This window comes from Gymnoscopelus microlampas (assembly GCF_963454915.1).
Source record: "Gymnoscopelus microlampas genome assembly, chromosome: 8".
Classification (NCBI taxonomy): domain Eukaryota; kingdom Metazoa; phylum Chordata; class Actinopteri; order Myctophiformes; family Myctophidae; genus Gymnoscopelus; species Gymnoscopelus microlampas.
Window position 1 is genome coordinate 25,020,067 of NC_139945.1, and position 13,314 is coordinate 25,033,380.

At 44.5% G+C, this 13,314-nt stretch overlaps 1 protein-coding gene across 2 annotated transcripts; it reads right to left on the reverse strand.

The window, feature by feature from the left end:
* nrgnb (neurogranin (protein kinase C substrate, RC3) b) lies at nt 1-6,546 on the reverse strand. 2 transcript variants are annotated; one of them, XM_084065012.1, is made up of 3 exons: nt 6,367-6,546; nt 3,546-3,701; nt 1-928 (listed from the first exon to the last, which is right to left on the reverse strand). In XM_084065012.1, the coding sequence occupies exons 1-3, from the start codon at nt 6,379-6,381 to the stop codon at nt 905-907; spliced, it is 195 nt and encodes a 64-aa protein (XP_083921138.1). In that variant the 5' UTR covers nt 6,382-6,546; the 3' UTR covers nt 1-904. The 2 variants fall into 2 exon arrangements, with proteins under 2 accessions (XP_083921138.1, XP_083921139.1); XM_084065013.1 differs by having other exon boundaries at nt 3,500-3,701.
* Nucleotides 6,547-13,314: the final 6,768 nt, after the last annotated feature.

Consider the following 13,314-nt stretch of genomic DNA (forward strand, 5'->3'; position numbering starts at 1 on the left):
CAGTGCATTATCTACATACTGACAATGAAATATCATCATATACACCTGATATTAAAATGAATCGAACCAGTCAAGACCGTCAACAAAAGAACAGAGCATTATAAACTCTGTGCCGAGAGCATCTCAGAAGAAAACAACATAAAACTAAATAAAACATGTTATCACTGCATGCTTGCATGTCCTGGAAGATCAGATTTATAGAAAACGCTGTAGAATGTGATCAAAAAAGGTAATAAATTCAAACCGCAGGCCTAAATCAAATAACTTAGAACAAAATAAGATAAGATAAATATATATTTTATATATATAGCTACCTCTCTTTTACCTATGTGCAAGCAAATAAGGTAAAGACAAAAGCACTTCAAACAATGCATAATAAAAACAAAACAAAACAAAACAAAACAAAAACATTCCAGCAGATAGTACTGTAAAGTCTAATCAAGATGCATTATAAGAAATGTGCACAAAACAGAATGAAGTGTATCCATCCAAAAATAAGCCCTGTTTTAGCGTTTAGAGGACATTCATTTTCACATTCCACAGATCATCGTCTAGAAGCTAGCACACTACCAGAAGTTTCACAAGTACATGCAGTGAGGTGCAACAATCTGGGTCAAAGACATCCATACTGATGAGACTGCTGGGAACAACAACTAAAAAAGAAAAAATCACATAACACATCCTCCCAATCTGTCTGTTTGTCTGTCTGTTGGTTGGTTGGTTGGTTGTCTACTGCTAATCTGTTACATAGAAAGTTAACTCTGAGCAGGGTAAAAACATGTTTGCCTGACTGACAGCCAGCCCAGCCAGCTACCTCCCATCGTTTCGTCGTTTCGTCGTTCCTCTCCATCCAGGGCAGGGTGACAGCATTGTCACTGCTCTGGCACAGTTGTGTCGTCCCTCTCTACTGTCCCCGATCCTCCTGTCTCTAAAAACAGAAGCGGGGGGGGGGAGTAGACGTTATAGCGCTGCAGATCTGGATGTACTGTACCAACTCCTGTCCTGAAGGCTGAAATACACCTGCAACCTGCCTGCAACACTGTCCCAAATATTAACCCTGGCATCCCTGTTTTGGGCTTGTCATCATTGGTAAACATTTAGAAAAGGTTTAAAGAAAACCTTTATACATTTCCAGTCATTTGAACAAAATGTGAAAAGAAATTCCCCAAATGTGTTTTCAGCAATTTTTGCATTAGGATTTAGGTGTTTAAACTAAAGACACTCAACAGAAGACACATGCCAGTATTATGGTGAAACACTAAACTAACATGTCAACACGGGTTGCTGCCTGCAGAAGTAGAATCTGTTTTCTGAGAAAGATGTGATGTTCAGCTCTGCTGAGCTTTCATTAGATGTCTAGTAATTGGTGATGATGTCTGATATGATGGATAATGAGTTCATAAACCCACTTGTAAGGTGTGATATGAAAAGGGGGTCTCCCCCAGTGGGAGGGGCCTCCGCTGCCCCCGTCCCGCTCCGACAGGCCCATTAATTCTGGCTAGTCTACAGAGGCACATCTAACGCACCTGCAGTTATAAATAAACCCACTATATAAAGATGCCAGGCAACCAGCAACTAGGTTAGGGGCAAAGCAGTGGACCACATGAGGCCTCGTTTTGCAAAGAAGATCTAACGTTTCTTTGATTACAGCTAAATACAGAGTAGAAGATCGAAACATTCTCAAAATATTTATTTTCCTTTTGTTCAAGTAGAATGTTTTTTAAACAGTTTAGGGGTTATCTTGATATGTGGTTAAGTGGTTTATGCTTTTACAATGCAATGAGGGGTGTTGCACCACAACGAATTGTGAGCTTATAGATTGGCTATTTTCGAAATACTTTTGAAATGGTTGTGGTTTGTTAAGTGTAAGTGATTCATGCTTTTACAATGGTTATTTTACTTTATGACTCGTAGTGACGTAGTCGAGATCTAATCACCATGAAAAACTATACATTTTCTAAAATATTGATGAGCACCAATCAAACATAGCATCTTGTGTACACGTCTAAATCGACTTTGCCAGACAATGAAAAATGTTGACCTGTTTCTTGCTATTCATTTAAGCACCGACAGCGTTATTCATAATCGCTTAATTGAGGAATGAATTGTGATATTATACGATGAAACCGTATGGGGTAATTAAAGGAATCAGTCAGTGTGTAGGCTATGCATTACTCACAGTGAACTAACCCTTGGGGGGCTCTAATAGGTGTATTTAATAATGTATGGCTGTTAAATGGGTTTCCCGCTGTGTTAAATAGAAAACCTACTCGCATTGTTATATAAAGTATTAGGCACCAGCAAAGGTTGTGACCGTTCGTATAGACATTATTTCTCAACAGACCAGCCAGACCACCAGAGATTTTTTGTGTTGGGTCAAAATTTGCTTTTGCTTTCATTTTGAACAAAATGTAATTGTCTGGCCTTTTATTAAGAATGAAAAATGTCTATGGCTTTTATTTTGAAAAATATATCTGGATCTTTTATTTTAAAAAGTCCAACTGTCTGTGGATTTTATTTCCAGAAAGCATTTTATTGCGAAAAACAGGAATACATTTTACAGATGACCTAGCATCACTTAGATGCATCTTTATGTCACGTGATCTGAGCTGTGTTTCTTGCTCAACGACTATCTTGATAACGTCACCAGAGCGTCACTTTACTGTACCTTATGTCACCTGCTGCAGTTAGGTCTCCAGATTACTGGCTGTATGACTTGTAAACTCTACGTCCACTGACTCTCCATAATGCCCTGCTTGCACCCAATTTATGCACCGCCGTACAACGGTGTTGTGCGGCGAAAATCAACGATCTATAAGCTCAAACCGCGTCGCAAAAGCCAGTGATTCTCAACCTGTGTATCGGGACCGACTATAATGATAATGATAACATTAACATAAAAAAATAAAATGTCACTGTATTTTTTCTCTAAAACCTTGAAAAGTGAGTTTTCAGTGTGACACTGGTATCGAAGTTGATCCAAGCCAGAACACAATCGATTGATCATAACAGGCTCTGAAAATGTAAGCGGCCCACTCTTCTGACTCAAGCGCCTAGAACCGCGTAGGATTATTGAAGCCATAGAGGCCTGGTGGTCAAATCTGGTATTGCAAGACTTTCGCATTTAAAACGCTATATGCTTCTATCGTCTGAAACGCTAGTGCGCTATCCCGGGAGAAGAGTGTATCCGGGTGCTTCATGTGCTGTTGAGCAACTTTCATTGAAAATGAATAGGTGGGGGACGGGGCCGTTCGTTCTCTATCTTATAACTCTGTGGTCTGACCACTTAACACGGCAGCCGATAAGACCATGTTCAACATTTTTCAAGTGGGCCCTGATCCAGAAAAGGTTGAGAACCACTGGCTGAAGGCGACACGTTTCTTTTTCTTCTAGCTTATAGAATGCGCGATTTCCGTGTCTGCGACACTGCCGCATACGACGGTGTATAAGTCTGGTTCTCTGATGGCATTATGTGTCCTAGTCGGTCCCCCACACTGACCTGCGTCCCCCAGGCTGCAGTTGAGCGCCTCCCCCGTGCTGCTCACCTCCTCCACCTCTGCCTTGTTCTCTGGCTTGATCTTCTTGCGGGTCATGTGGCCACGGAAGCCCGCCTGGATCTTGGCGGCGGCCTTGTTGGCCTCCGGGTCGTCCAGGGGGATGTCCATGATGTCCTCTTCCTCCTGAGGCCGGCTGCACTCCTCCTGTTGGGTGGGTGTGACACCGCCATCGTTGCAGCGTTAATTCCATAGACTAAAACTATGACAAAAAATGTCTGTCGACTACCTTTTTTTCACTGAGGAAAACTAGGTAAAACTAAATATAAAAACGAAGCTACGATGTGTAAAACTAAATCTAAATATACTGAGAATTTTTTCAACAAATAAAAACTAGAATGTTAGGGAGGGACTAGTGAAGAAGAGATCCAGTAGATCCACTATGACATGTCACGCTCAACGCGTTGTGAGCTTATATATCTGATATTTTGGGCATGTATAAATCAGGCATTTCGATGCCATCAAGGCCCACCAAGATAAAGGAGGGGAAGGGAGATCTTTATTAGTCCCGCAAAGGAAATTCAGTTTCAGCTTCATCCAGCTGATGGCTGCTCAGATGGTCATGATGAGCATGTGTCTTGCTCAAGACACTTCGACGCATAAACAGGGGCGAGCAGGGAGGCAAACCGGTGACTAGACGGCCTCTCTACCCACTCAGCTACAGATTCCCCAAATGTATAAAAACTGTATAAAAAACAGTCCAGGCATAACCTACGTCCACTGCTGTATTATGTACAGGGAGAAAGATAAGAAACCATAATGAAACCATGTCTGACTCTACTATGTCATCCGGAATGTTTTTTGCACCGAGCAAAATAGCTTCTGTCATGTAATTAAGTTGAATGCCAAGCCACAAAGGGGAAAAAATTACTATGGGGTCAGGAGTATGGCGAGGAGGGTACAGCATCTACCCTCCCCAAAGGAGGGAGGGGACAGCGTCCACCCTCCCCAAAGCAGGGGGGGACAGCGTCCACCCTTCCCAAAGGAGGGAGGGAACAGTGTCCACCCTCCCCAAGGTAGGGAGGGGACAGCGTCCACCCTTCCCAAAAAAGGGAGGGGACAGCGTCCACCCTCCCCAAAATAGGGAGGGGACAGCGTCCACCCTTCCCAAAGGAGGGAGGGGACAGCGTCCACCCTCCCCAAGGTAGGGAGGGGACAGTGTCCACCCTCCCCAAGGTAGGGAGGGGACAGCGTCCACCCTCTCCAAGGTAGGGAGGAGACAGGGTCTACCCTCCCCAAGGTAGGGAGGGGACAGCGTCCACCCTCCCCAAGGTAGGGAGGGGACAGCGTCCACCCTCCCCATGGTAGGGAGGGGACAGCGTCCACCCTCCCCAAGGTAGGGAGGGGGGACAGCGTCCACCCTCCCCAAGGGAGGGAGGGGACAGCGTCCACCCTCCCCAAGGGAGGGAGGGGAGTCAGGGGACAGCGTCCGCTGTTCCCAAGGGAGGGAGGGGACAGCGCCCACCCTCCCCAAGGGAGAGTTCCCAAGGGAGTGAGGGGACAAATTGGTGTCCGGGGATCCGCAGGGGTCCTTCAGGGAGGTCCTGGCAAAATGTGTTAATATAGCATCAAAATCAGTTTAACCATTTTATTTTTAACCCTATATAAATAGGCTATAAAAGACAACTAAAAACTAAATTGAAACATTTTGAATATTTTTAAAATATTTTAACACAAATCTTCACAAAATATGTTCAGATGTTCAAAATACACATTAATTTGGGAGTCCTTGACATGAAAATGTTGGAGAATCACTAGCTCGAGGGAGCGAGGGGATAGCGTCCGTCCGTCCACCATCCCCAAGGAAGCGAGGGGTTAATTCAGCAGGATTTTTGGGCTTGTCAAAATGTGGTAACATATAAGAAGTGGCAGGGGCTGTCAACAAATTATGTAAACAGGCAGCCCATTGGACTCCAGCGCTGAACGCGCATCAGCCACACACCATATGTTGCTCATAGGGACGAGCTGACACTCGGCACAAAGGCACAGCCCACAGATTGGAGCCTCTCTCCTGTCATCCCACTGCCTCTGTGAAGCAGCAGCAGCGACACATCTGGTCTCCAGTGAAAGCCGTCAGCGTAGGAGTTTGACCACCCACCTGTACCGCCAGCATTCATTAGCCTCTCTGTCTGACTGCTCAGTCGGCTGCCTGCCACCGCTATCCACTTGAACAGCTACTAGGCTGCTACAGTAACACTGCTGCACTGCATCCTTATGGATTCAGGAGGGCTTGTTCTAATAGCCCGTGTTGAATTTTAAAAGTTCTGATTTGTGATGTAGCGGGAAAATAAATCTGCCTGTGTTTTCGGCATTACAAACGTGGCATCACTATACTCTTTTAGACACTTAAGGCGGTTTGTGTTCCCTTTCTCTGTTAAATTCAAAAGCGATTTAGTGATACAATAAACCACATGGTTTACACACACAAAATATTTTAACCACATTTTAACCACATGAACTGCGTCTATTCCGTTGAAAATCAGATCTACAAGGTAGATCGGATATTTCCCGGCAAAGAGTTTTGGTAGAGGGAGAAAAGGAGAAGACCTAAAGTAGTATAGAGCCCTGAGGCACCCTGGTCAACTTAGTACTGTATAATTTAAATGGTTAAAGAGGAACCATCAGACACACAATATTGTGTCAGTTTGGATTCAACTACATCGTCAACACATACTGTAAAAGTAGAAGCCTCATTAATGAACTATACGGCTAAATACATTAGTTAACACACTGACCCTTGTTTAAAAGTGACTCCCAAATAATCCCCAATAATCCCACTTAATCAGTAAATGAATATGAAGCGTCTACTTACATTGTGACAGTCCATGGCTTACTATCAGAGATGACTTCAGTCTTCAGAGGAGCTGAGAAAAATGCCCTGTGCCTCAATTTCTAACTTGCCCAAGAAGGCTCTATCTCTCTTATACAAGTCTCAAGTTCAATAATAGATGCCTTGCTTGCTTGCTTTGGCTCCTACGAACAATCACTGTACGCTCACTAACACCCGCGCACAGAGTAGAGAGGGAGTGAGAGCGAGAGAGAAAGTGAGAGAGATATGGAGAGAAACAGAGAGAGAGAGAGAAAGAGAGAGAATGAGATGAGTGCGAGAGAGAGAGAGAGAGACAGAGGGAGGAGAGACAGAGAGAGAGTGAGACCTCCTGCAAACCGTGACAGCATGTGTTCTATTTTTCTCATTTACCACTTAAATCCTATGTACTTTGACTGGAGTCCCTCAGGGGCCCTCCTTTTCCCCCCTCTCTACACCAAATCTCTTTGGCGGAAATAACAGATCTACAAGCTCACAACACGTTACGTTGCGACGCGTTGTGAACTTGATCTGGTATTTGTCCCCTTGCTTGCGCCCCATGGGAACAGGTAAATCTTTGCCCCAGAATAAGGACGTACAGTATAGGGCTCATGTGGTTCAACCCAAAGTAGAGCTGGGCATTATTGGGCAACATGACTTTAAATCAGTATCATGATTATTTCAAACCTTTGCCTCTATTGAACGATCATAAAGAAAAGTGAAAATAGCAGATCTTGACACGTTATGAGCTTGTAGATCTCATTATTTGTGTACGCCACCACTGTACAACAAGGCATAATACAGGATTAAGTGGTTAATCAGACAAATTGATTTAGTCGATTATAAAAAAAATTGTATTAGAATTATTTCGTGTCGATTTGTTGATAAATAAGAAAAATATATTAAAAAAAAAACGTGCTTCTCGATAATTCGGTTATAAGTAAATATTGGTTTTGGTATATGTTTGGTTATTTGCGCAGCCCTAATCTGAAAGCCATAGAAAAGTAAGATGTCATCATTTAAATTTGCCAAAATAGAACAGGGCTGCCACATGCCTGAGCACCACACGGGCCAACACTAGAAGTGTTATTTCAGTGGAAGATGTTCAAAAGAGCAATATTTTACTTTCAAATCCTGCTTTGTCCTGCAAGAGAGAAAACATGGTGCGAGCATCTTTGGAGTGTTTTACACGAGGACGTGTTACAAATTGATTAGAGGGAGAGCGTGCTTACAGCCCTCTCCTCTCCTTCCCTCTCTGTGATCCCAGCTGGTACCGGCGCCCACGCACCTCCTTCTACCCGCCTTGGAGACAAGACGGAGAGAAGCTGAGAAACGAATCCATTTGTCTGAGTTGAGCCGAGCGTGATTTATTTGTACTTCGTCGTATGACGGAGTCGGCGCACCGAAAAACAGCCGATCTACAAGCTTGCTATGCGTCGCGTCCTCGCCGTCCTGTGAGGGTTGTAAGATCGCTATTTTTGGAGCATAAATTATGCATTACATCTCCTTTACTAACACAGTACAACAATATGTTAGCTGTCACCTTAAAAAGGCTTCGGGTCCTGCCTGGTTGCGCTAAGTTGACTTGTGGTATCAATCAAAGCCCTTTCTTTCATATTAATCGCCGGCGTACACTATACACACAAGCCGTCGCTGCAATCAGTCACTATGTAGTTAGCCTGTAAGCCTGATCATTAGTGCGTATCAAACATATTCATCGACCCCCGCACTAAGATGAAGTACACGGGAGAACGCACGCCATTTGTACTTGCCAACAGAAAAGCAGGCCGTTGAGTGCTCTCATGAACTCTGAAGGTACACGTGCTGTGAATACAGTAAGGGCAGGAAACTGACTGAAGAGGATATCTGCAGCTGGGTCACTGTTGGAGCACATGGCCTACATAATACAGTTGCTGTCGGGCAGAAACCTCCTATCTCCATGTTTTAACTTTTTGTGTTTTTTCGTAAAATTAATCCCCAACTTGATCATACTGTAGGCTACTATACAGAGTCACACAAAAGCATCAAAAGTAGCAGGTCTGCAAGCTCGAAACGCGGTGCGGAGTGACACGTTTCGAGTTTGTGGATCTGCTACTTTTGATGCTTTTGAATTTGAATCCTGAAAAATAACAGTTTTGGACATATGAGGTTTCCACCCGACAGAGACAATATACAGTTGGGTTGGCAAATAAATCTGCTTTAGATTTAGCAATGCGGTTAATGCCACTTACAGTAGCAACATACAGTAATATGAAATATTTGACACTACAGGAGAAAATGACATACTTTCTATAGGGCAGTGGTTCTCAAAGTGAGGTCCGGGGGACCCCCCCCCTTCGAGAGGGTCTCCAGCAAAACAAGGAAACACTTAAGCCCTATAGTTTATACTTAGGATATTAGAGAGTAGCCATTATCTACAAGCTAGTCCTTGACATGGAAATGTGTGAGAACCACTGAAGTATATGGTATAGTTGTATCTGTCAGTCAGTATGAAGACAGCATTGCTAAAGGTAGATCACAGATGCACACAGTGCCTAGCAACCATCAGCATTAGCTCCCCTTAATTCTGTGATGATACGGAGAGAGTAGGACGGTGAGGAGTTGCCATGGTAACGTTCTTAATACCCCCGCACCCCCACCCACCCCCACCCCCCTTGCATTTGGGAGCCATGTATGTTAGTCCAGACAAATCAAACCGGCTTTAACGGAGCCGGGGGTAAAAAAAAACTGATCTTCTAGGCCTAATTCACAAGACAAATGGTTCAACTGGCCCATTACGATGACAGATAACCACACCACGCTGCAATCTGTGGATGCTATGGTGGATCTCAAGAGAAGAGTAAAATAACAGAGTTACAGGGATTGTTTATGACCTGGGAGATGTAGCTAAAAGATGGATGAGAGTGCACATGCACGCACATACGCACGCGCACACACACACACACACACACACGCACGCACGCTCGCAGGAGGTGGGTTGCCGGTTCAATCCCCGGCCAGGTCAGATGTTAAGTCTTCTTCAGACTTTTCTCATTATTTTATATGATGTTGTTTCTCTATTTGTAGCTAGCCTCGGAAACACAGCCTTTTTTTTTTGTTTCAAAAGAAAAACGTCTGGGCGAACGGTGCAGGAACGATGGTCTTAGGACCTTGTTAACTCCTAACCAACCAGAGTGCAGAGGGGCGTCGCTCTAAATTTGGTGACGTCAGCCTGCTCCGTGCACAGACCGGGGGGGGGCGGGGACATAGATTGGTGAAGCAATCGGAGGACGCGCCTGCTCCGGGCGCCTGGGTTTGGATCCGCCCTTCGAGACCATGGATTGCTCTCGTTCTCTCAGTCTAATTTGTAGCTATAGTGTTACTACTTCTCTGTACTCTTGTTCTCTAAACCTTATACCTTTGTTTGATCCTTACTGCAGTGCTGCTATGGCAACTGAATTTCCAAATTTAATTGGGATTAATAATGGTCTGTCTGTCTGTCTGTCTGTCTGTCTGTCTGTCTGTCTGTCTGTCTGTCTGTCTATCTTACTGTTCTCGATGGGTAGGTTGGTGCCTCCGCCAGTGTGTGAATGTTTGTGTGAACGTGCACCACTTTAGCATAATGTCTAAAAGGCATATCTGTGCGTGCGCGCACTCACGCACGCGCGCACACGCACACGCACACACACACACACACAAACACACACACACACACACACACACACACACACACACACACACACACACACACACACACACACACACACACACACACACACACACACACACACACACACACACACACACACACACGCAGATCACTTTGAACGGAAGTTCCACGGAATGGAAGTGGAAGTAAATGCTCCTTTATATATTTTTGGTACGTTCCTGTGCATGACATTCACTGTAGGCAATGTGTACAGCAGGTCATCTAGATGCTTGCCTATTTTGGGGGACCTCTCAATCATTTGTCTCTGGAGGTTGTAGTTGGAGAAGAAAGGAGAGGTGCGCTGTTGATCATAATCGTCCTTGAGAGGTTTATTTTTATATATATTTTTATAGGCTGCCTGAGACGAGAATGGGAGCAGGAACACAGGCTGCAGTCTAGCAGAGGACACTCGCTGCTGTCTGGAACTGTAGGAACATCTATAGCCTCTTGGTGGTTGTTGTGCAAAAGCCCTACATGAATGTGAACCTTTATTAATCCCATTAAAATTCTGTTTCGGGTTTCGAGTGGTAAAGTGCCTGCCCACCACCGCAGAGGTTGTAGGTTCGAATCCGCTATGGTGCATCCGGCTTTGTCGAGCGTCTACACACTAACACAATTAGCCCGTGTTTGGGGGAGGGAAGCCGGGCGGGGAGGGTGATAATTGTCACTGCACATAGTCTACAGGCTGGGGCGGCACCTGTCAGCAGGAAGTGTTGGTCGGGAAGACTATAGGACGATGGCTTTACGTCCTCCCGGTGGGGGCTCCTCACTGGCAGGTGAGTCGATACAACAGCAGTGACAACACAGAACTGTGTGTGGGGACGAATCAATTGGCATAATGACTAAATTGGGGTAAAAAGCAACAAGAAAAAAATAAATTCTGTTTCAGCTTCACCCAGCTGATGGCTGCTCAGACAATCGTGGGAGGGGTTAAGTGCTCAGGGACACTTTGACACGTATGCTGGGCAGGCCGGGGAGGTGAACCGTCCGTGACCTCCTGACAACCAGACGACCTCTCCACCCACTAAGCTGCGGCCAGGGAGCTGGTGGTTATGCAGAAGGCTTACATGGGGTATGTTGTGTCACTCAAGTCCTTTTGCAGTGAATGTGAAGTACTCACATTTGTTACTTAAGTAAAAGTATCAATACCGCAATGTAGAAATACTCAAAAAGTAAGAGTCTGGTATTGAAAATTAAGTCAAAAGTATTGGCATCAAAAGATACATAAAGTACCAAAAGTGCTCTTAAAATGCAGAAGGTCCCATTTCAGAAGTTTTCAGATGTATACATATCTTTTGAAAATAGCCGATCTACAAGCTCACAACTCATCGTATTGCGGTGCGTTGTGAGCTTTATACTTGTAGATACAGTAGGCTATTTTCAAAGAGCCAAAGTATATATATAGGGATGAAGCGATTAATGTATGTTTTGTAATAATAATCAAAACCTACAAAGTAATTAGAAAATAAAGTTTTCAAATACTTTTAGTGGTGTAAAAAAAAAATAATCAAAATTTGCTTCTGAGATGTAGTAAAGTGTAAGTAGAAGTACAAAAAAATACCTCAAAAGTGTACTTAAGTACTGTACTTAGGTACTTTACACCAGTGTCCTTTTGAAGGGGTAGCTGCTGACCACTAAACTAATAGTCATCCTGACAGAAAACTCTGTCAGTGATTGCAGGGCACAGTTTCATTTCGAAACTCTGCAGTAGCTGACATTAGTGCCAGTGCAGAATCATTGACCTGCCACTCATATGATAGAGTATTATGTATATATCTCCGGTGTTTAGTATTCACAGTCATTATTGAGCAGAACAAACTGAGCACCAACCTTGTCATTACTGATGCATTGTGGGTCTATGACGGTATCTTTTCCAGACCCTTCTGGCCTGTGGTTGTCTGGGCTGTCATCGTCTGCTTGCTCTGCTCTCTGAGTGGGGATGATTCTGCCTTCCTCCTCCTCCTCTGCCTCCTCCGCCTCCTCCGCATCCTTCCCCTCCTTCTCATCCACTGAGTCATCCTTTCCTCTCCCCTCAGAATCAATAGTACCTTCTGCCACCTTCCCCAGTTTCTCTGAGGCCTGTTGCTCATGTGGTCTTTCGTCCGTCTCTTCCACTCCGTCCGGTGGCTGTAGCTTTACAGGTGTTGTCTCTCTCTCTTCGCCATGCGCTGGTAGAGTTTCCGTGTTGGCCTCTAGAGTTTCGCTCTCCTTTTCTCCCTCTGGCTCAGAAAGATTTGACGGGGCTGTTTGTAATAAATTCAATTCCGTACTATCGTCACCGCCTTCGTTAGTTAATTTCTCTGCTCTCTCACCAACACTTTGTGTTGAGGTGTCCTGTATGTCTTCTTCTTCTACCACATCTGTCTCATTAGGGTCTTTCATTTGAGGATCATGAGTCTCCTGCTTTGTTTCCTCCATGTTTAAATCTTCATTATGTTCTTTTTTTATTTCATCTGCTATCTCGTTATCGACTTGATTATCAAGGGATTCATCCACTACTTTGTCTTCCTCCTCTGTCTCAGCAGTGAATTGACATGATGGGATGATGTCGATCACATCTGCTTTCTTCTCCGAACGATCGCTGTCAGAGTCACTTTGATCAGTCTTCTCCAGAGCTGTATCCACACGCTCGTGCTGGTCTGTTGTTTCCTCTGCTTCGACTGTAACTTCCTTCTTCTCTGTGTCCATTTCAGTGATGGCTTCTTTCTGGTCCTGTGTATCATGTGCCTCTTCCTCAGGGGGCTCCTCTGATGTTTCTTGTGTTAGCGGCACGTCTAAAAGTTGAGTTTGCGACGCTTCAGAAACACTTTCCTCGTCTGTCTGTTTCTCCTGAATCTCAGGTACATCCTCAAAGCTAATCTCAACAAAGCCTTCCTCCTTTGGTTCATCTTCAGTGTCAGTTTCAGGAACACCTTCAAACGGGTCACCATCAATGGGTGAAACTTCTTGTGTTTCTCCAGAACCAGGTTTGGTGTCTTCCTCCACCAGGCTTTCCTCTGCCAGATCTTCCATTTCTTGGAGATTTGTTTCCAGGGGTTCAGTTTGGGACAGTGATGAATGTTCACTAATTTTATCCATCTTTTCCATTGATGTTTCCTGTTCACTGCTGTGCACATTACTGGGGTCATCAGTAGCAACAATGCCTGACAGTGTTTTTTCTGCATTACCAAGAAGTTCCTGAGCGTGCCTAAGGACCTCTTCATCTGCACTCTCATCCGCACTCTTTTCCATGGAGCTTCTCATCTCCTGACTTTCAACATGGGTTT